The sequence below is a fragment of the Corythoichthys intestinalis genome, chromosome 9 (assembly GCF_030265065.1).
Source record: "Corythoichthys intestinalis isolate RoL2023-P3 chromosome 9, ASM3026506v1, whole genome shotgun sequence".
Lineage (NCBI taxonomy): Eukaryota > Metazoa > Chordata > Actinopteri > Syngnathiformes > Syngnathidae > Corythoichthys > Corythoichthys intestinalis.
Genome location: NC_080403.1, coordinates 46,783,012 through 46,806,810, shown reverse-complemented (window position 1 = coordinate 46,806,810; position 23,799 = coordinate 46,783,012). Strand labels below are relative to the sequence as shown.

General features: G+C 38.3%; 2 protein-coding genes across 8 annotated transcripts in view; both read left to right on the top strand.

The window, feature by feature from the left end:
* The first annotated feature begins 1,514 nt into the window (after positions 1-1,514).
* Positions 1,515-14,931, top strand: tpra1 (transmembrane protein, adipocyte asscociated 1). 2 transcript variants are annotated; one of them, XM_057847152.1, is made up of 11 exons: positions 1,515-1,715; positions 2,397-2,574; positions 2,651-2,783; positions 5,903-5,989; positions 7,979-8,051; positions 8,164-8,243; positions 9,000-9,110; positions 10,028-10,088; positions 13,308-13,410; positions 13,484-13,564; positions 13,644-14,931. In XM_057847152.1, exons 2-11 carry the CDS (start codon positions 2,408-2,410, stop codon positions 13,912-13,914), a joined length of 1,167 nt encoding a protein of 388 aa, XP_057703135.1. In that variant the 5' UTR covers positions 1,515-1,715; positions 2,397-2,407; the 3' UTR covers positions 13,915-14,931. The 2 variants fall into 2 exon arrangements, with proteins under 2 accessions (XP_057703135.1, XP_057703133.1); XM_057847150.1 differs by having other exon boundaries at positions 1,515-1,726.
* Positions 14,932-16,799: 1,868 nt separating this feature from the next.
* The window catches only part of LOC130921645 (MICOS complex subunit mic25-a-like), a 153,220-nt gene continuing 146,220 nt past the window's right edge, over positions 16,800-23,799 (top strand). For all 6 annotated transcript variants that reach the window (XM_057845771.1, XM_057845773.1, XM_057845768.1 and 3 more), the window contains exons 1-4: positions 16,800-17,019; positions 22,795-22,885; positions 23,002-23,056; positions 23,128-23,284. In XM_057845771.1, coding sequence (XP_057701754.1) covers positions 16,936-17,019; positions 22,795-22,885; positions 23,002-23,056; positions 23,128-23,284 — 387 coding nt within the window. In that variant the 5' untranslated portion in view covers positions 16,800-16,935. The remainder of the gene's footprint in view (positions 17,020-22,794; positions 22,886-23,001; positions 23,057-23,127; positions 23,285-23,799) is intronic.

Sequence of the window (23,799 nt, the reverse complement as noted above, 5' to 3'; positions counted from 1 at the left end):
TACTGCTTCTGTTTGACAATGAATGACCTGAAAAGAATTACAATGGTATCCGACTGCCACTGTTACCGTTTCTGTTATATACAGTGGGGAGAACAAGTATTTCATACACTGCCAATGGGTTTTCCCATTGACTGTGTATCAAATACTTGTTCCCCCCACTGTATATAAAAACAAACAACTTTAGTAAGGGGGAAGTGTAAATAAATTATAGGATTAAGATGTGTTATCAATGAAAAAATTAAAAGTGTTCATTAGCTGTCACTGAGTAGCATTTGCAATCGCTACACAAAGCTAACTAAATTACCCCCAAGAACGGTAAGAGACGTAGGACAACCAGAGGATATATAAGAAAGACAGGGCTGATGGTAAAGGATAGCTTGTTGAAACAGGAGAATGTCATTGTCAGTCGCTTCGATAAAAAAGCTAAAGCTATGCTTAGGTCGGCTCGTTTTTTTTTCGTCTTTTTCAGCCTTCGACACTCAAGCCATCTCTTTAACTGAACATTTTTATGTTCTTCCACATCTTTGCCAGTCAATTTGGCACCAGGCACATCATTTTCAGAGAGAATTGGTAGGTTTAGCTCTGTAAACATCTCCTTCGTACACGATTTCCATTCATTTCCTACTAGGGACAAACTGGCTTGTCCCTACTTAGCAACAGTAGCTAATGTTATGAATATTAATGAGTGGAAGTGACGTGTTGCTTGCGGTACGCCATTAGAACCAATACTAGAAGTGGTGCTGTGAGATCCAAAATTAATATTTTGTATGACTTCCATGGGCTTAAAGGACTGCATCCATGCGGTTCGGCAGGGATTCATACTCTCTCATCTCACAGCACCACTACTTAATTCGCTTATTTTATGTAACATATTTTTTATATTTGAAGTACATTTTTTGTTCAATTTTCACACTACTTTCTGTAGGCAACAAAACTTTTGTCTTGCCAAAATTTGACCTATATGTCTTCATCAAATGATAAATCTTTTTTCAGTGAAACAAATATATTTTTGTACATTCAACATCATTTGGGAGGATCTTGAGTTTCATATGAGCCATTTATGAAACCAATTGAATAATTAAAAGTCAGATTATTAGCAATTGTTTCTACAAAATGAATAAGCGACAACTTTTGTCAGGGACTGTATACAAGGCACACTGAATTATTAGGCGCATTGTCGTCTTTTCAGAAAATTAAAGGCTTTCAGGTGTGCCTTATAGTGCGGAAAATACGGTTATCATGAAGAACGTTGCCAACTTAAGTCATTTTGATAGTAGGCAAATATAGCTTAGATAGATACATACAGCATGTGTTTCCTTCATTATAAAACTTATATAAAGCTTTACTTTTTTGGCGGCTCCAGATATATATATATTTTTTGCTCCAATATGGCTCTATCAACATTTTGGGTTGCCGACCCCTGACATCGCCGAATAAATTAATTAATAAAATAATATGATGGAAGAATGACGCGATAGCGATCATGACGTCATTATAAATCTCTCGCGATATGTGCTCCGCGAAGCTCCAAAATGTCAGCTGACCTATGAGGATATTAGTGCACGGAACTGGCCAGAAAACAAAAATGTTCGGATCATATCGAACATTTTAATGACTTGTGTCGTCTATAGGGCAGCATGGGAATCATGCGCTACGCTGTATAATTTTTCATTCACAGCAGCGTTTACAGCAGTACAACAAAAACCGAGTCCTCCGTAAGTATAAGGTAAAACAGCGGAAAATTAGCGTTTTATATAGCAGTTGCAATGTATTTTGCAGTTTCGTTTTGGTACTAGCGAAACTGATAGACACACCAGTAATATGAAATATTTAAACCCTCGTGGTTATTGCAATGTACTAAGTGTTTAAAAGGATGTATTTCATTTTACAAAAGTAGACTAACATTGGCTAAGAACATGCTAGTTAGCAGCGTAGGCTAACAAACAGACAGTATCCGGGGGTAACCCGTATACCTAACAAGAGTGTTAAAATCATGCCAACACAGGGAGTATTATGCTACTTTCGTGTTTTTGGTCATTTAATCAGCATTTATAACAGTAAATCCCTTTTGAGGAGGGCGTCATGGTAGTTCTTTACTTCCCCTAAATCCTACATGTTCGGAGGAAATCGCTATGGAGTCCAAAATCTGATACTTTCATTTTAGTTTGGTCAGGCTGTTTCCTAATATTTGTTTTTAAGAACAGACCATAGAACGGATACAGACCTACTAAAACCTACATTCAAGCTCTAACTATGACAGTGATGAAAATGGTTGTTTGCAATGAGTGGATCACTGATATGCATTGACAAGAGGTTCTCTGTTAATTATTTCCAGAAACGGTGTGTTTGTCTTGGTATACATTGTGTATTGTTAATATAATTTTTCCCTCCCTCAGGCGTGTCAAACATGCTAGCCACTCCTGTGGTTAGATTTTCTCAATATAATGGCAACAGCACATCCACGCCGCTGGAGAATACGTCGATATTTCCCACCTGGTTACCGGATTTAGAATCCAACGTCAGCAAACCTCACAAATGTCTACAGATTTTGTATGAGGATGTTGGTGACTCCAGGTAAACAAATGACTTCCACCCGCCACCACACACCCCACTCACTGATAGTGTAATGGTTTTCTGTTTGCTATACCAGGGTGCGTTTCTGGGATCTTCTTCTCCTCATACCTAATGTGGCCTTCTTTGTTTTCCTGATGTGGAAACTACCCTCAGCGAGGGCAAAGATTCGGGTCACATCCAGCCCCATCTTCATCACTTTTTACCTGCTGGTAGGGCTCAACATAGCATCGAATATAGTGGAATCTGCAAAATAAAGCAAAATACTTTTTGATGCTAGTAGGCTTCAAGTTAGTCACATTTAAGAAAATACCTTCGCATGGAAAATTATTAGGGCTGTCAAACGATTACAATTTTTAATCGAGTTAATCACAGCTTAAAAATTAATCGTAATTAATCGCAATTCAAACATCTCTAAAATATGCCATATTTTTCTGTAAATTATTGTTGGAATGGAAACGTAAGACACAAGACGGACATAAACATTCAACACACTGTACACAAGTTCTGTATTTGTTTATTATAACAATAAATCCACAAGATGGCATTAACATTATTAAATTCTTTCTGTTTAAGGGATCCACGGACAGAAAGACTTGTAGTTCTTAAAAGATACATTTGATTACAAGTTATAGTAATTTTATATTAAAACCCCTCTTAATGTCTTCGTTGTAATAAAATTTGTAAAATTTTCAATCAAAAAATAAATAAATAGCTAGCCATTATTGACGTCGCCGAGCGGGACGTCACATGGGCTCCCTGCCGTTCTTCCACAGTGTCTTTAACTACGTAAGGTAGTGATTGACATACACCACAAGGTGTTAATGGCGAGTTTTAAATTAGAGATCGAGCCAAGGCAAAGTTGCAGTAAGTTTTATGTGTATTTTGCATAGCTATTTTGATTGATAATGCCAGTTCTCTTTACACTTAGCGCTTTTCTTTTTTTAAACATTTTTTTGGAGAGATAGGATTATTATTTTGTTGTGCTTTCACCAAATGATACTCTAGCGACTTAACTGTTCCGCCCAAATGCATGATGGGAAGTTGCGCAACCATGACTGTCAGTGGTGGCTGCAAATAGTATACAGTATGTTCTGTGTTATGTTCATGTAAGCGTGTTAAGAAAGATTGTCTTCTGTGAGAGATAGGAATATTATTTTTGTTGTGCTTTCACTAAATGATACTGTAGCGAGTTAACTGTTCTTCCAAAATGCATGATGGGAAGTTGGGCAACCATGACTGTCAGTGGTGGCTGCAAATGGTATACAGAATGTTCTGCGTTGTGTTCAATTAAGCGTGCTAAGAAAAATTATTCCCCACGTTGTTTGCCACAATACTTATATTTGTTGTGACAGAGTTGCCAAAGCATAAGTCAATAAAAGGCGCGGTTCAATGAACGCCTGTGTCCACTCGCATTTCTCTGCCTTTTCCCATTGTAAACTGTTTGAGGCAACGCATGAACGGGTCATTCCGTGCATGCTATAATTGCGTCAGATATTTTAACGTGATTAATTTAAAAAAATAATTACTACCCGTTAACGCGATAAATTTGACAGCACTAAAAGTGATCTTCACTGAATTTGAATTAAGATAAGTTTTTGTTTAAGCAAATTTTTTTTTTTTTTTTTTATGCATTCGTTATTTAGCTTATAGGTATATTTAGCCATTTTTTGTGGGAATATGTGTTTGAACCATTTGTTAATGGCATTGAAAAAAAAAAAAAACGTTGGCATTTTGTAGCGTTTAAGCTAGCGGACTTTTGCAATGTAGCCAATTGTTCTTTTGTTGTACTTAGATCCTAATTTATTTATTTATTTTTTATACCGGTTGAGGCTCAGCTTAGGTATTATAAATTTTAATGTTCCTTATCCGATTACTGGAACTAACTACTTTATCCATTTATCAACAACTAAAATAATCGATAGCTGCAGACCTACGTTAAATATTTGTCTATTTCCTTCACATTCATTTCTGCTACAAATATTTTCACTACATTGATGGTCCCTCGTGAAAGCATGTAAAAAGTACAGTTAGAAGGATATTTGGCTTTTAATTAGGGCTGTCAAACGATTAAAATTTTTAATCGAGTTAATTACAGCTTAAAAATTAATTAATCGTAATTAATCGCAATTAATCGCAATTCAAACCATCTATAAAATATGCCATATTTTTCTGTAAATTATTGTTGGAATGGAAAGAAAAGACAAGATGGATATATACATTCAACATACGGTACATAAGGACTGTATTTGTTTATTATAACAATAAATTACCAAGATGGCATTAACATTATTAACATTCTGTTAAAGTGATTCATGGATAGAAAGACTTGTAGTTCTTAAAAGATTAATATTAGTACAAGTTATAGAAATGTTATATTAAAACGCCTCTTAATGTTTTCGTTTTAATAAAACTTTCTTTTTTAAAATTTTCAATCAAAAAATAAACTAGTAGCCCTATTCTGTCCTCAATGTGTGTGAGTACACAAATTGACAGATAGCGAACATAAGTTCCAAAAAGAAATCAGACGGTGTGGCAAAGTTGCATGGGCTTTACTGAAGTCATCTCTTTTTGACAGGAGCACGTTTCTTGTATTTTTGTAAAACTGAAAATAACAAGGCAATGTGTCAATAACTTGCATAAATCACAAAATAATATAAAATGTGCACACACGTGTCCATTTGAGCAGTAGCACTAGCCAATTAGCTCACAAGCATCTAACAATGTAACTGCATTTCACCATATATGTGAACAAATTCAAATACACATCATCAATAACTATCTAATGCTCATGAATATAAACAAAGGAGGACTATAACTCACAAGCGATGCATGTATTAGACACAAACAGTGTGATGGGGCTATGAGAACTGCCACTGAATACTGGATGCGGACGTTAGCTGGTCTGAAGAGCACTGTCTATTAGTGTGAGTTCGCGTCGACATATAATCACGTCAGAAAAGCGCTCCGAAACCCAAATAATCAGCTGCACTGAATCGCCAGCAGAGGGCGACATTACGCCACATAACATATGCAAGTCACACCCAAGCGCCAGCAGAGGGCGGAAAAACTCCATAAAACACAGTTAACAAGTTGGCCTTTCACTGTACTGACATTTAAATCTGTCTGAGCGGGCCTAGTGCGTTAATTGCGTCAAATATTTTAACGTGATTAATTAAAAAAATTAATTAACGCCCGTTAACGCGATAATTTTGACAGCCCTACTTTTAATGCATTAAACGATCATGCTTGTCATACCACAGCAGATTTTTCTTTGCTTACTGGACTGGTGGCATATTTACGTTTTTCTAACTTGTTGTGTATGTCTTAGGTATTTGTCGTAGCAGCAGTTGGAATCACCCGGGCCATTGTATCAATGACTGTCAGTGCATCCAGCTCTGCCACCATCATCGACAAAGTAAGGAAGTGCATTTAATAAATTGGCTTCTGCTCTCGCAACAATAAGTACAGTTCAGACATCGGAAACAGCAGTGTAGTTCTACACCTCTGGAAACCATAACCAAAACAATAACATATACATCAGGGGTGTGGCAATATATCAAAAAGGTGATATATCGGAATAGTTTGTAGCCCAAAAGTTTATCAGTATGTTCCGACCAAGAATTGAAATATCGTTATAAAAAGGTGTTATTGTTTTTTTTTTGGTTATGGTTTTTAAAAAGTAACCAATAGGTTACTACCAAAATCTTCCATAAAAATAGTGTACGGTATGTGTTAGCTCACTGGCTGCCATCGACAGCGCTAGACATCTAAATCATTTTTCACTGATTTGGACATTTAGTACCGTCAATGGCACCGAAACCAGAGTATTCATAGCCAATATTTTGTGGGCATCTACAGGTCATATCCTGTTCATTTTAAGGCATTTATTAACTTTGTGTCCCTTCATGTTCACTTGGGGACAGTCTTGATTCACTTCCTTGGCAGTAACCCAAAATAAACAGAAAATGACGTCAAATGCCTCAGAACGAACTTGTTGCCTGGAATTCAGTGCTGCAACGGTTAATCAATTAACTCGACTATTCGATGAGAAAAAAATATTCAAATTAAAATTTTATTGCTTCGCGGATTTGTTTAGTATTTTTTTTTTGTTTATTTTGAAAAAGTTTCCATTTAGTTTTATTCATTAGGGTGGATACACTGCCCGCTGGTCTGCCTCATGGCTGAATCCAACTGCTCCCTGTTAAGACCAACGTAAGCTAAGTTTTTGTTTGAGCTAATGTTTTGTAATGCCTTCGTATTTTCGTTTATAGATATGTTTAGCTGTTTTTTGTGGGAATATGTGTTTGAACCTATTGTTAAGAGCATTGAAAAAAAAAAGTTACAAGTTTATCGCATTTAAGCTAGCGGACTTTTGCTATGTAAGTTACCCAATTGTTCTTTTGTTGTGCATAGATCTTTTTTTAATACCATTTGAGGCTCAGGTATTTTAATTTTTGATGTTCCTTATCCGATTACTCGATTATTCGAACTAGTTCCTCGATTAATCGACTTCTAAAATAATCGATAGCTGCAGCCCTACTTGAATTGACTACCACTGACGGTCATAGACGTCCAATCCATTCGAAGTGGGAGGGATGGCACCCACCCTCCGAGTTCAAATGAATTGGACGCCTGCTAGTGATAAACTCATTGCAATTCACAGCACAAGGATTAAAGTAACTTGTTTTTCTGTTTTATTAGTTGTTTTGTTGAATATCCTAGAATGATTTCCTCAACCATATATCGATGATTGTTGAATCGCCATATAGTGAGCCTTGTATTGCAAATCGTATCGTATCATGAGCTACCCAAAGGTTCCCACCCCTAGTATACATTATTGTTGTTAAGCTGAGCATTATTCAAGTTTAGGTTGCTGTACTAAACTAGGCAGGTGTGAGTAATGTCATAGCAAGTTTTAATATAATTTATTGAAATTTGCCAACACGCCACCAATAAAGAAAAATGAGGCTCACCCTTGTACAAGTTTGGCAAAATACACAAATAGATGAAATTGAACATTGCACAATACTGTATTTTTTCTGCGGCAACACTTCTGATGGTTATGACTTGCATTGTGCAATAATTAGCTGCCACATCATACAGTTTCTTCTTTTTTTGGCCAGAGGCGTTGTTGTTTTCGCCAGTGATGACAATTACAAATATTTTGTCAACGAACAATTTTTTAATGACAATGACATGACTGACGCGCTAAAAACGTGTCTTGGTAGACTAAAACGGTCAGACAACAGATAACCAACTATGAACACAATGAACTGGTTTCCCTGAGCAAACAGAAAATGCTTATGTAATGGTTAAGAACATGTTCTTTGTCCTTTAGAACATTTCTGTTTTACCACAGTGGATTCTCCTGATCTCTGTTTCTTGTCTTGCTTTCTTTTCAAAGGTATTGTGGGAGATCACCCGCTTCTTCTTACTGACAATTGAACTCAGTGTTGTCATTCTAGGACTGGCTTTTGGTTAGTTGGCCCTGTAATTTCACTTTACATATGTTAATATTTTAAACACCATTGTGGTTGGGGTTTTTGTCAAAATTACAAATGCTAAATTTGCTCATTTTATATTTATTAGGTCACCTGGAGAGTAAATCCAGCATAAAGCGGGTGCTGGCTATCACTGCTGTGCTTGCACTGGCATACTCTATTACACAGGTACTTTCATATGACTGTTGCTGACCTTATTATATAGTACATACATACTAATTTCCAGTTGAATATCTGAAACCAAGCACAATTTTTGTCGTGTATTTCTCTTAAAGTAGCTGTAATACAAGTGGAAGTAATGCGCTTAACACTGTAATAAAGTGGAAAAGGAATTAAATACTGATGAGAGCAGAGGGGGGTATCCGTTAGTTCTAAGTGGCCACATTTGATTTTTAAGTTGTACAGGTGGGCTTTGTCATTTGTAGGTGAAAAGAAAAATCAGTAAAAATATTTACAATGATTCTTTTTCCATTTAGTTTTGGTGATAATTGAATAACCATATTTTATTGTTGTAATTGCATCAAATATTGCAGGATTCCTCTAATTTAAATGTTTAGAGTGACCACACATAAAAGAAGGGGGCTGTGGCCTTCTTGTGTTGCTAAAGTACATAAAGCGGCACATCCTTGTTTGATCTGATCTCAAGATTGTAGGAATTTCTTTTCTGTCTTGACACCATTAGTTGAGGCTGCTTCTGTGTTGCAAAACTGCCAATGAACAAACAAAACTTGGGTTAATCCTTGATCGCTCACTCAAGCAAACTTCTTACCCATTAGTGGTTCGGACTTTGGAGTAAGATGACTTTTAAGGAATTTGTTATAAGGGTAAAATATTTGTTTAATTCTTTTTTTGTACATTGGTAGGGTCTTACGGCTGGAATGATGCACACACTCCAAATGTAAACACAATACGTATCCCCTCTAGGGCACTTTAGAAATCCTCTACCCGGACAGTCACCTATCTGCTGAGGACTTTAACATCTACGGACATGGAGGGCGACATTTCTGGTTGGTCAGCTCCTGCTTCTTCTTCTTGGTTAGTAATCAGGAGAAACACGAGGAAAAAAACAGTGTTGATATTATTCATCACCTCTTAGGCTAGGTTCATACTACAGGTCTTGATGCACAAATCCGATTTTTTGCCATATATGTTTTTTTCGCATGCCCGTTCAGACTGCCTTTGTCCATTGAGACCGTTTAAGTATCACGCATGCGCACTAATTCACAGTCTGAGATGCGCTCAGCAAAGAGACCTGCATGCGCAGAAGCATCAAAATAAATGGCCACACATGCTGGCTGTCGTCCGCCATTCCAGGGATATCATATTTTGCTTTTCAAAAAGAGGAAACAAATAACAGACATAAATAATCCCCATTTAGGCTTATATTCAAAGTTTATATGGATCGATAGCATGCACGCACTGTCCGTGCATGTCACACACAAATATGGGCAGTTTGCCCCGACTCTCGGCCGTGTAAGCAATGTTGAAATATAGCTCATATAGAGCAGAGAGAAAACTGATCATTCTCAGGCTTATCCTCAACCCATTTTTATCTTTTTTATGACTTGTCAAGCCCGGCCCTTCCCCAAAAGCTGTTTTCAATACAAGCTAGGCGCTAATAACGCGCAGCTGCACCGCTACCGTAGCATATCTCTCGCTCTTTGTTAAGGTAATTGCTGCATGAATTCCGATTTGGAGACTTGACAGTACGGACCACCGCAACATTCTGGAAAAATGTGGCCCAGATCAGATTTGTACCACATACGAAACTGACCCAGATCGGATTTGAAATGGTCCAGTTCTATGCGACTTGTCACGTTCAGACCGTCAAGTTAATGCCTGACCGGAGTTGGAAAAAACACGAAAAAATCGGATTCGTGCATTAAGACCTGTAGTATGAACGTAGCCTTAGTGTCATTCATATCTAACATATCCGGCAATGTCTTTTCTAGGTTTACTCGTTGATTGTGATTTTGCCCAAAACTCCAGTGAGGGAAAGGATATCTCTGCCATGTAAGTTTGAATAGAGGTGGGCACAGACAAGAATTAGCACTGGAAGCACTTATTTACTCCTGCTTCGTTTAGAATAGCAGGAGCTTGGACGAAACAGAAAAACACGTGCTATATCTGACAGGAGAGGAAACCGGTCTTGCGACAAAAGTATTGTTCCAAACCACAACAAATGCCCATGTATAGATTTAAGATGAATTTGTAGATGACATTTGAATTCCAAAGTGCTTTGCAATTTGTTATTCAAGATGCTGCAATATCCTGACATACAAAGGGCTTCACAGGCTGTTGCATGACATCCATAGCGCTCAAAGCGCTTTACACTACATTGCCATGACGCAGCACCAGGAGCAGTGTGGGGTTCAGTATCTTGCTCAAAGACACTTAGGCAAGTTCATCAGGGCAGAGAATCGAACCCTTGGGGGACAACTACCCTACCACTGAGACACGCCGTCCCCCCACATTAAGGAAGAGCGGTTTTGTTATAGTACAGGGGTCAGCATGTAGGTCTTTGAACCCTCTGATGCAATTCAGTTTCATATTAACTAAAACGATAGTTTATTTTTTTCTGGCACTTACGAGATTTAACAAAAACCTCTAACTTCCCTTTAGTAGGCAGGCTTACTGTTTTGAGTAAACACTCATGGAGGTCATGAATTCACCAACTATGTAAAGTCACAGTTGCCACTTGGAAGTTCTGTGAATACATTTGTGTAAAATGTGAGCACTTAGTCTGCTTACTGAAAGGACACGAAACCCCTTTGTTAATTTAAATATGCAGCACAGTATATATACAGTGGTATGAAAAAGTATCTGAACCTTTTGGAATTTCTCACATTTCTGCAGAAAATCCCCATCAAATGTGATCTGATCTTTGTCATAAATCACCAGTGTTGTCACAGATGACTTAAAAAAGTAATTTAATTACTGATTATACCTCAAAAAAGTAATCTAGTAACTTTACCAATTTCTTATCAAAGTAACTAAGTTACTTTAAAAGTAACTAAGTTACTTTAAAAGTAACTTATCAGTTACTTTTTACCAATTTTTCTCCTTTTGCTGCCTCAACATAAAAATGACAACAAAAAAATGTCATCGCATGTAATTGAAGTTTTCACATAAGGCTTAATCTTTGAGTTAGTGAGGGTTTAATTAGTCGATGGAGTGGATTTCAACCACTATTGACTCGCGCTAGCTTAGCCACCCCGGAGCCCTGAAACTAACAAATAACCGACAAACTGCACAGAATTTGTTCAAATGAACTCCAACGACTAAACAAACCCCCGCTAACTCCAAGATAAAGCCTAATGTAAAAAATTCTGAACTTTCCCTTTAAAATAAAGACCTAGCTGTTAAAATATTGTCTATAAAATTTCTAAAGCAATAAAACAACAAAAATTGATTAAATGAACAAGAATCCTACAACGTATGTCATAATGGATCAAAATCATTTTTCGAGCAGATCATGTGACTAGCACCTAAAACACTAGCTTTTGCTTTGCTAAGCCAAAACTACACCTGTGGAGGCAACATGCCTAAATGCACTGAGTTGCCGCCATGTGATTGGCTGATTAGAAATTAAGTGTTAACGAGCATTTGGACAGGTGTATCTAATAAAGTGGCCGGTGAGTGTATATGGATCAACATTGGTTAAGCATTCCCTTTAGGGAAGCTCCACCTAGTGGATGCATAATGCAACCCCAACCAATACCACTACTAGTAGTAGTACTGTGCCTTACAATGAGGTGCGTCCTCTATCTGAAAAGTTTTCGAATAGGCCATTCATTGAAGGTGCACTCTATAGTCCTTTCAGTGTGAAAATACGGTATATAGATACATGCAATGGTGGTACATCGTGATACTGTGTATCCCAAAAGGTTATCGATATGCTACTGCCAAGAATCGAGATATCCTTTTGAAAAGGTGTCAATGTTTTTTTTTTTTTTTTTTTTTTAAAAAAAGGGAACCAACAAGTTGCTATCAAAATCTTCCACTATAATACAACCCCTAGCAAAAAGTATGCAATCGCCAGTCTTGGACGAGCACTCACTCAGACATTTTATCATGTCGAACAAACTCTGATAAAAAGCTTGAAAAAATAATGAATTAGTTCAAAAGTGAAACTCTGTAGCCTTCGGAAACACTAAAATAAATAAACATTGTGGTGGTCAGTTAAATGTTAATCTTATAGAGCAAGTGCAGGTAAATATTTATGGAATAATTCCATTCTGAGGACAAAAATATGGAATCATGAGAGACAAACAAAGAAATAATCAAAACTTGCAGTTGCCAGATCATCCATGCAGGTCGAAGCCTTGCTGTGGATCATTTTTTTCTATTTTCACCACAGGTTATCAATAAAGTTGAGATCTGGGCTATTTGCAGGCCATGCCATTGACTGGATGTGTCTTTCTCCAAGGAGTGCTTTAACAGTTTTAGCTCTGTGGCATGATGCATTGTCATCTTGGAAAATGACAAAAATATTTTCAATTGAAGGGATAAGAAAGCTGTCTAAAATTTCAATTTAAACTTGTGCATTTATTGAAGATTTAACCACAGCCATCTTCCCAATGCCTTTGCTTGACATGCAGCCCCATATCATCCAGGACTGAGGGAAATTTGGTGTCTTCAGGCAGTCATCTTTGTAAATCTCACTGGAACAGCACCAAACAAAAGTTCCAGCATCATCACCTTGTCAAGAGTCAAGAATCTGCATTGGAGCTGTTCCAGTGAGACCTTAAATGGCCCAAAATTTACCGAATTGCGTGGTATTGACTGCCACTGAGAGCCATAGACGTTCAATCCGTTTGAACTGGGAGGGACCCAGGAACCCTCCCAGTTCAAATGGATTGGACGTCTACTAGTGATAAACTAATTCCAATTCACACTAGAAGCTTGTTTTCTGTTAATTAGTTGTTTGTAGAATATCCCAGAATGATTTCCTGACCAATGTATTGATAATCGTTGTATCGCCATATCGTCAGATCATCGTTATCGTGAGCTTTGTATCGCATATCGTGTCGTGAGGTACCGAGAGGTTCCCACTCCTAATACACACTGTCTAGCTGACACAAACATTTCAAATGTCAATATGTGTGTGTGCAGCTCCCAGTGTTCTTTTCTGTGGAAACTGTCAAAAACAGCTTTTCGAGTGTTAAAGGTTGCTTACCTTGCAATATGTTGTTGTTTATCAACCTTTGTTTTTTTTCCCCCTACATGCAGCAAAGAGGAGTTTTTATGTGTATGCTGCCATCCTGTCCTTATTGAACTTCTTCCAGGGCCTGGGTAGTGCCCTTCTATGTGCAGGAGTTATAGAGGGACTGTGGTCAGTATAAATACCAGGGCAGTATATACATATTTGATGATTTTTTTTTAATGCTTTGTTTTTTCTTGATTAGCTGTGTGGATGTCACCACCTTCCTCTACTTCTCTGCTTTTGCTCCACTCATCTACGTCACATTCCTCAAAGGATTCTTTGGGTATGTTAGAGGAATCGCACAGATTAAAGTTATGCTGAATACTAGTTTTAGATTATGTTTGTCTCTTTTTCCCTTGCAGCTCCGAACCAAAGATCCTGTTCTCCTACAAGTCACAGGTGGACGAGGCGGACGAAAGTGACGTCAACCTTCCGCCGACTGTTGCGTCAACCATTGGCCGTAGGGAACTCACCGACCAGGGCCTGTACTATTCGTCCACTCAGTTTGACGGCTCCGGCCCCAGCAGTGCAGGAGTGGTCGGAGCGTATCTGGATGACGTTGCTTCTGGACCTTTTGGGTCCAGCAGCATTAACAGTATTGAAGCTGATCGTCGGAGGCCTATTAATGCCTAATTCCTTCATGGCGGTCAGCCTTTGAACTTGAATGTGTGTAAATACACTGTTTCAATGAGATCAACACACGATATGGACAAAGAATTAAGGAACTTTTCTATCCATTTCCCTTGATGATCGTGATTTATTGATACTTCTTCTTTTTTTTAACACTGTTGTCAGTGTGCCCTGCTGCTGTAGCTCTTCGCTCAAGCTGACTTTTTCTCAGCAGATCTTCTGTCATTCCGCTTTTCTTCAGCCAGCGCTTTGTCCTCAGTGAGGAAGATTTCGTCATTAGAACAGTCTTCACATTATTTCTGACACTGAGTATCATTTGTATATTCTCACTGAAGTGTTCATTAACTTTTATGTATTTGTCCAAAAGTTGAACTGCCATGTCTCAGTATATGTGGCAATGTTGAGTGCTTTTGACTGGTAAATTTTATCATTGATTGATTGCTATTGTGTTAACAAGTCAGTGTTCTGTGTTGCCATGTCTTAAAAAAAAAAAAAAAAAGTGGATTGAAATTGCATTCTGTGGTTCAGTTTACAGCATTTTGAATGTTTACGCTGAACGAAAACGATCTGACGTGGTCTTACCTTTCAATATTTATTTTTAAAGTATGACATTCCTACTCTCTGCATCTTCTATACTTCTAATGAAAGTATCAGTCATCTTCATCTGAGCCAGAGATGCCTCATTACTGCATCCCACCTCCCTTCTAGTAAACAGCAACAGCTGCCTTGTAATTGTTTCCTAAAAGTGTTGATTGTTGTTTGAGTGCTTGGAAATTGTAAATGTGAAAGGAGAGCTGTATTTAAACCATGTAGTCGTCACATTGCAAGGTTAGGTTTGCTTTTGTTGTAAAACGTACAGAAAAACGTTCTTGACCTGGTTGATGCAATGTTTTCTATGTAGTTTTGCTGATCCCTAAAATGCTCATATTGATTGGATTCTGTGAATTAGAACATACTCATTCCCTGTCAAATGATTCAATGCTACAGTATATACGGAATAAAAATGATAATGATTGTCCTCGGTCGTTTATTTCATACTTGGAAATTTAATCTTATTTCATAATAAAAATACTATTAAACATAACATTAAATTAAATGCAATAATTTGGAAACATTAATATTGGAGATTGATAGCTTCCCTACATTGTTTAATACGAAAAAAAAGATAACACAAAACACGCACTATACAGAACACATTTATATATACACTCACCGGCCACTTTATTAGGTAAACCTGTCCAACTGCTCGTTAACACTTAATTTCTAATCAGCCAATCACATGGCGGCAACTCAGTGCATTTAGGCATGTAGACATGGTTTACGACAATTTGCAGTTCAAACCGAGCATCAGTATGGGGAAGAAAGGTGATTTGAGTGACTTTGAACGTGGCGTGGTTGTTGGTGCCAGAAGGGCTGGTCTGAGTATTTCAGAAATTGCTGATCTACTGGGATTTTCACGCACAACCATCTCTAGGGTTTACAGAGAATGGTCCGAAAAAGAAAAAATATCCAGTGAGCGGCAGTTCTGTGGGCGGAAATGCCTTGTTGATGCCAGAGGTCAGAGGAGAATGGCCAGACTGGTTCGAGCTGATAGAAAGGCAACAGTGACTCAAATAACCACCCGTTACAACCAAGGTAGGCAGAAGAGCATCTCTGAACGCACAGTACGTCGAACTTTGAGACAGATGGGCAACAGCAGCAGAAGACCACGCCGGGTGCCACTCGTTTCAGCTAAGAACAGGAAACTGAGGCTACTATTTGCACAAGCTCATCGAAATTGGACAATAGAAGATTGGAAAAACGTTGCCTGGTCTGATGAGTCTCGATTTCTGCTGCGACATTCGGATGGTAGGGTCAGAATTTGGCGTCAACAACATGAAAGCATGGATCCATCCTGCCTTGTATCAACGGTTCAGGCTGGTGGTGGTGGTGTAATGGTGTGGGGAATATTTTCTTGGCCCTCTTTGGGCACCTTGGTACCAATTGAGCATCGTTGAAACCCCACAGCCTACCTGAGTATTGTTGCTGACCATGTCCATCCCTTTATGACCACAATGTACCCAAATGTCCGCTTGTTATTTGTTTTTTGGTGTTTGGCGCCCTCTATTGGCGCTTGGGTCCAACTGATTTTATGGGTTAGTACCATGAGTGAGCATGGTGTAATTACTGACATCAACAATGGCAAGCTACTAGTTTATTTTTTGATTGAAAATTTTACAAATTTTAATAAAACGAAAACATTAAGAGGGGTTTTAATATAAAATTTCTATAACTTGTACTAACATTTATCTTTTAAGAACTACAAGTCTTTCTATCCATGAATCGCTTTAAGAGAATGTTAATAGTGTTAATGCCATCTTTTTGATTTAATGTTATAATAAACAAATACAGTACTTATGTACCGTATGTTGAATGTATATATCCGTCTTTTGTCTTATCTTTCCATTCCAACAATAATCTACAGAAAAATATGGCATATTTTATAGATGGTTTGAATTGCGCTTAATTACGATTAATTAATTTTTCAGCTGTGATTAACTCGATTAAAAATTTTAATTGTTTGACAGCCCTAATTTTAAAGTTTTTAAACAATGGCCGTCAATGGTATGCAATGCATTTGTTTTTATTCATTTTGATTTAATTACTTTAGTTTTTAGAAGCATTGTATTGATTTGTAAATATATTTGTAACTATAAAAACATCACAATTATTGATAGCTGGAAAAAATGGAATTTTAATATTTTTTAAAAGGGTAAAAATGGTAAATTTCCCTGTTATAGCGTAATCGTTAAAAAAGCGGACTACAGTTTTCGACTACATTTCCCATCTTCCGCTTCATCTTCCAACCAATTAGCATTGAGAATAGTGGGGGGCACAGTGACCTTGATTGGACCGTTTTGACCAGCGATAGCGGGCGGCAGGGTGCAGCCGCTGTCTTCCAAATAAATGTCTACTTGTTAGGATATGAAACAGAATTAAACCAAAATAACACTCAAGCTAAGTAGCACCAAAAAGGTATTCATTATGGGAGGGAATGGCAGCACAGGGAGGAAAGTGTCATTTGGAATGGACGAAGAAGAGAAGGTCACGGTTATTGAAGGAGTGAAGGTAACTATCACTGCTATGAAATTTTTGTCAGTTTGTATAGGTTTGACGTTAATCATTGCTCGTTTATGGGATTCTGTGTCCTCACGTGAACCTGCTCATATGTACTCAGACGCCCCTTCAATGAGACCCGCTGCTCTGGCTGTTTGCTACTTGACACCATTAAGAAATGACGCTGTGCATACCATGCATTGAAGTACCCTGTCATGCCGTTATTGTGGCTTTGAGCTGCATTGCATGCGTGGAGTACATTTGTTTTGTATACTTAAACATTAAAAAGGGGCTGTAAATAAACGGACATATATAGCTTTTACAATATTTTTTCTGCTATATCAGTAGTGTTCAAACTTTTTCTTGCATGGCCGCTGGCTATACTGTAGGGCTGCAGCTATCGATTATTTTAGGAGCCGATTAATCGATGAACTAGTTAGTTCGAATAATCGAGTAATCGGATAAGGAACATGAACAATTTAAATAGCTGAGCTGAGCCTCAAACGGTATAGAAAAATAAATAAATAAGGATATATGTACAACAAAAGAACAATTGGCTAACTTACATAGCATAACGCCACTCGCTTAAATGCTATAAAACGCTTTTAACAACGCTTTTTTTTTTTTAAAACCTGTCCTGTTCAGCTGTTTGACACGGAGAATGGAAGCCCGGTTGGTCTAAACAGTTTTAATGTTTCACATTGAGAGTATGACATACTCCCATTTAGAGCTGTCCCGACTACTCGACATAGTCGACGTCATCGATGACGTAAATCCGTCGACGAGCACAACATCCCGTCGACAGTTAATGAAGGGTTAAAAAAATATATGCGTGGAAAGTTCAGAATGTCGGATGCTCTGTATGTAAGCGGGGAAAGCAGCACAAAGCCAAAAAAATGCGCACCGGAGTGTCCAAAACATTGACTTATTTCAAAGAAACAAAGGAGGGTACACTCTTTTCTCCTGTCTCTTCAATGCCAAGCTTGGCTGCACGTCGGCCGTGAATAAACACCTCAAGTGCCGTCACCCAGTTTGTAATTTTTTTTTCATTTTTTTATACACCAGAGGGTGCTGTCGCCTTACTAAATAATGTTTCATTGACTATGGGCCTATAAGTGCTATTAGTATTGTTCTTGATGCTAATTGAAAGGTTTATTTCATGTTATGGTTTATTTTATGGTATAGAAAATTATATAAGGTTAAAAGGTCATAAATATATACAGTATATACAATGATTGCACTCAAGGGAGAGATTGTCACTATAAGGTAATAATTTAAGGTAAAGGCTATTCATATAGGCAATTATTCATTGATATATAAATAAGGTTTAAAAGGAAAAAGGTGAAAAGTTTTTGTTAATTTCTAATTGTGTTGTTTTATTTGTGTGCACCGTAGCTCTTGTGTGTTTACATCAAGGATGGATCAATACAATACAATACAATCGGGATTCTACACTAGTTAATTCTATCAGCATATGAACTCATTGTTTATTTGTGATATATTATTGTTATTTACGTGTTTATTTGTACTGTAATAAATAATTTAAGTGTTCCAATTTTTTTTTTTTTTTTTTGTGAATTGATAAGCGTCAACAAAATTTCATTGCTAAATTAGTAAAAAAAAAAATTTTTTTAAATGTTTAATTATTAGATTAGTCGACTAATCGTAAAAATAGTCGGCTGACTAATCGGGAGAAAATTAGTCATTTGGGACAGCCCTACTCCCATTGTGATCATTCAACATACCTCATTTATTATGACAAAGCAGGGAACAGGAAAGGGTTATGGGGGAACCGAAGAAAAGAAACACAAACAAACAACAACAAGAAATACATTGAACGGCTACACTAACTACTAAAATGTTGGTGCTATTGTCAGCAAGATGTATTTCCGGTTGACACCATGTGGGGGGCCTGTTAACCCTTTAAGGTCTGGGCCTATTTTGTCTGAATTTGCATGCCTTTGAAGTTGCCTTTATATTTCAAAGAAAGAATTGTTTACAATGGCCTGGTTTGGTCCCTTTTTTTGTGACACCTTGAACTTCATGCCCAAACTGTTGTTTCCTTCACTGACCAATCATAAATCATCATTTTGGGCCCAAAAAGACCAAAAATTCCAAAATCGTTTTGTCAAAATTTTTAATATTGACGTCCAATTGACAACCAAACATGCGTAACGAACCGTTTTGAAACTTTGTAATATTTATTCAACATGTTAGGATGAAAATTCAACCCCAAAAATTTAGAATAAATAGTCTTATATTTGACAATTCAACATAAACAACAGGTATAGCCATAGGCGTTTTTTGCCTTTATACATGCTCTAGTCAAAACAGGTTATATACAGCAGACCAAACAGTGAAGAACAATGAAAAAATATATACCATCTAACACAAAAAGTGTTTAGAGGCCATCTCTTTATGAGTTTAGGTATTGCGGCCCATCACCTGATGAAAACTATGTACACACAATCAAGCTTCTTGAACACACATTTATATACACAAATTGAGAAGACTGATTGTGGGAAAAAAATACATATATATATATATAACATTGGGGAAAAAAAGTATTTTCAAAAATATTTACAATAAACAAGTTAAAAAATGTTCAGGCATGCCACTCCGAAAAGCAGTTTCGTCCTGGAATTAGACACAGGGCGACATCACACAGCCCACACTTCCATGGGGTGTCGGTCCTCTTTCCACCCTTCCATTTTCATTTCACTTTACTTTTATTGTCACTATAAATGTACATGGAAAAAGTCAGTATTTATGAAAATAATAAAGTATAAAATAAAAATATATACAGCAATAAATAATAATGGAAATCTATATGTATGACAATAGAAAGAATACCATAGCTGAATATGTGCTACATCCCTAATCTTCATATAGAAAGAAGAACACCACAAATTATAAATTCCTGCCTGGGATACACACAGTGCACATACGACTTTGATCTGATATGCACATTATTATATACACAAACACACACTTATATTGCATCAAAATTAACTTTGTCTTGCAATATCAAAAGAAACTTTCAAAAGAAACTTTTTCAGCATAAAAAAAAAAAAAAAGTGAGTTGGCTTACCTCTGCTCGTCGATGGCGTCACCCACGTGTTCAAATCCGTCACTATCTTCACTCGAGGACTCTTCCGAAGAAGACGATGACGACGAATTTGGACCATCCTCTTCCTCAAGTTGATCAAAAAGCACAATTGCTTGCGCTAAATTTAGTTTTCCGTTCATTCTCAAAGTCACACAAAGTCGCTGCTCGATCCAAACGGCCGTCGCTCGTCACCTCGCTGCTTCAGAACACTCCTCCCTCTCGTTCGGTGGAACCTCGCACGGCAGTTATATTTATAAAAAAAAAACACGCATTTTGTGCTTCCACTGTGACTTCGAAAGGGTTCGTTTGATTTGTGTTTTTTTTTTCATGGAGGTTCCGTTTTGAAAAAGGACAAGACAAGGAAATATAGACATAAACAAATGATCCATGCAGCGTTTTAATGTTTTTTTGAGAGGACAATAAAACTATAAAACTTAAATGACAATATCTCACGTTTTAGTTGGCCGATTGACTTCAAATAATAACGAGAGTAAACCGCAACTTCCGCACTTTAAAACGAGACCAACCAACGGCATGTGGGTGACGTAATTAAAACGTGAGGGCGCTTCAAAGACGACGTGCGCTGAGGACGCGCCGGCGCATCCTTCGACTCTCAAGGGTTAACCAGGGAAAGAGGGGGACAGGGTTGGGGGAGTCTATAAGCTAAGTGATTGAAAGGGGTAGAGTGTACACAAATCAGCTCTGTGATCTCGAACCCAATAATCGTGTGAATCCCTTGTGAGTGTAAGCCTGTTGGTGAACGACCCTACGCTGCCCCATCGCCACTCCCGGCCCCAGCACCCACCACCCGAGCGCGCCCTATCACATCGAGTCGCACGGGAACCCCACCAAGCGCTGGACAGCCACGCAGACGAGCGGAGACACTACGAGGGCGCCAACCTAGGTCCACAGTCCCCACTCAGCCAGCCCGGGGAGGGCGGGCTGGCGGTGGGCTTTCAGTGCAGCCCATCCCTCCTCCCGCAGCCCAGCAAAGGATCCCCCCCCCCCCCCCCCCCCGGGATTTAGGGTGGTCCCCTGCGTGACCCGCGCACCCATCAACCGGCCTTCGGGGATGGCAAGAGGGGACACACCACCAACCCCACGCCCACCCGGCCCACAAGCCACAGCCGCAGCCCCCCAACCAGCACGGCACGCCACGGAACCCCCAGCGGCCTGCAAAGCCCAGGGCAGGTCAGGGTCCCCCGCTGGAGCAGGCAACATCCAGCCGATACACCAGTGCCCAGCCAGTGACCTGCGACGTAGCACAGGGCGGGTACCCAGTCAGAGAAGAGAGGGGAAGGCGGAGGCAGGAGGACGCCGAGGAGCGGGGCGACATGAGATCGGAGCCCCGAACTCCCCGGCAGTGGGGTGAAAAAAGAAAAATAGAAAAATAAATAAGGATCTCTGTACAACAAAAGAACAATTGGCTAACTTACATAGCATAACGCCGCTAGCTTAAATGTTATAGAACGCTTTCCTTTTTAACAACGCTCTTGACAAATGGTCCAGACACATATTCGTACAAAAAAACAGCTAAATAGACATATAAACTTGATGAATGCATTAAAAAAAATTAGCTCAAACAAAAACTTATGTTGGTCTTAACATGGACCAGCTGGATTCAGCCAGGTGAAATGAGGCAGACTAGGAGGGCAGTGTATCCACCCAAATCAATAAAACTAAATTCAAACGCTTTCAAAATTGACCATTACAACACCAGTTTAATTAAACGATTACTCGAAGCAGCAAAATTTATTAATTTTTTTCTAATCGAATACTCGAGTTAATCGATTAATCGTTACAGCACTAATATACTGTATAAAAAAAAGAAGCAAGGGAGTTGAAGATTGTACATACATTATTAGTTACTGTATATAACGGGTGGGAACCTCTGGTTACCTCACAATACGACACAATTTGCGATACAAGGCTCCTGATAACAATGATCTTACGATATGGTGATACAACAATGGTCAGGAAATCATTCTAGGACATTCTACAAAACAACGATTCAACGAATAAACAGAAAAGGTACAGTGGTCCTTCGACATACGATTGTTTCGGGACACGATCTTTTCGACATCCAACGTAAAATTTGACTCGCTATTTGTTTCTATATCCGACGAAATGCTTGAAATACGACGATTTATGGCGGCGCCGTAGTTTCTTTGTTTTCCCGCAAGACAGACTTACGTTAAATTTTCTTGTGAGAGAGATCAACATGGGTTCCAAGAATGTTAGTGCAGGTGGTGAAATAAGGGAAAAAGTTGACACTTATCATTGAAATGAAGATGGAAATGATACAAACCTATGAGCATAGGGTGCTCATCTGTTAGAGGAGTGCGGAAGTTCAGATTGTTAGATTATTCGCGATTCGGCCATGGAAGATTCGAAAACCATTCACAAACATCCAAATTCCGATTATTTAAATATACCAGGTAAAGCGGAACTAAAACACAGTCAGCATGGTCTTTGGGACGCAATGAGGAACGGACTGAGAGTAAATATCATGTTCAACTCATGCCGCTAGATTGTAAAAACACTAATTTTGGGAGTGACCAGCTGCCCTATATTGAACTATGGCACAGGCAATTAATATAATACAGCACTTACTTTTCAGGTACAGGCCAGATTTCTTTCATGGTCATAACTTTGCAATATTATTTACTGTTTTCCAGCTATCAGAAGATGTTCTCAGGCGAATGAGAGACGCTGAGGGGTCTCTCAGCTCCAAGAAACCACCAACTCAGCAAAACAACATAACATCAGGTACGTTGCTGTTAATGACACTGTGGCTTAATTAAAGCTATTGTTTATTTTATTGTTTGTTCTATCATATATGTTGTAAAAGGACGCACCATTATATTTTTACGTATGGTTATCAGGTTTAAAATCTCCTAGCCACTCTGCTACTGAACTCCAGGAGGAAATTCGTAGAAAGTTAGTACCATTCATCAATCCATCCATATGTTCTCGATACGGATTACTAGTTGTTATCTTTCTGAATTCAGCTTTGAGAATCAACAAGCGCTGGTGCAGGAGCAGTTGGCCAGAATCTCTCAGAGTGATCAAGAGGCTGCTACCACGGTGGGATTGGAGGATTTAAGCCCTTCGCGCCTCATGGAGAAAGGGAAGGCTTGGGAAGAACATGAAAAAGCAAAGTTACTGGTGAGCCACGCTGTCTGTCTATCCCATAAAGGGTGGTAATTAGAGATGTCCCGATCGAGATGCCGATCGATCGGGTCCGATCACGTCATTTTCAACGTATCGGAATCGGCAAAAAAATATCGGCCATGCCTTTTTTTAATATATATATATATATATATATTTTTTAAAATTAAGTCGTTTTCTAATTGTATTTAACGTTACAGACATAATATGTTACACTCATCCAGAGTCTTTAGTTTAGGCTTAAGGTAGGGTTATAAAATTTATCCCGATAACGGCAGTAATTAATGTTTTTAAAAATGTATCACCTTAAAATATTTAACGCATTTAATGCATGCGCTGCACGACCCACTCACGCATTGTTGCGCTCAATCTGTAGTGGCGCTGTTTTACCTATACACAGGGTGACCCAAAAAAAAGTTTACACTGCCATAATACAACTTAAATGCCATGTTTATTCATCTTAGAATTAGAATTGAATCACAAATTATACATTATTGTAAAGAACATTTACA

Excerpts from the sequence above, each read along its gene's own strand:
- tpra1 (XM_057847152.1), top strand. The coding sequence starts at position 2,408 with ATGCTAGCCACTCCTGTGGTTAGATTTTCTCAATATAATGGCAACAGC. Across the intron at positions 8,244-8,999 it reads TGGCATACTCTATTACACAG|GGCACTTTAGAAATCCTCTA; the intron begins GTACTTTCATAT and ends TATCCCCTCTAG. Across the intron at positions 9,111-10,027 it reads GCTCCTGCTTCTTCTTCTTG|GTTTACTCGTTGATTGTGAT; the intron begins GTTAGTAATCAG and ends TGTCTTTTCTAG.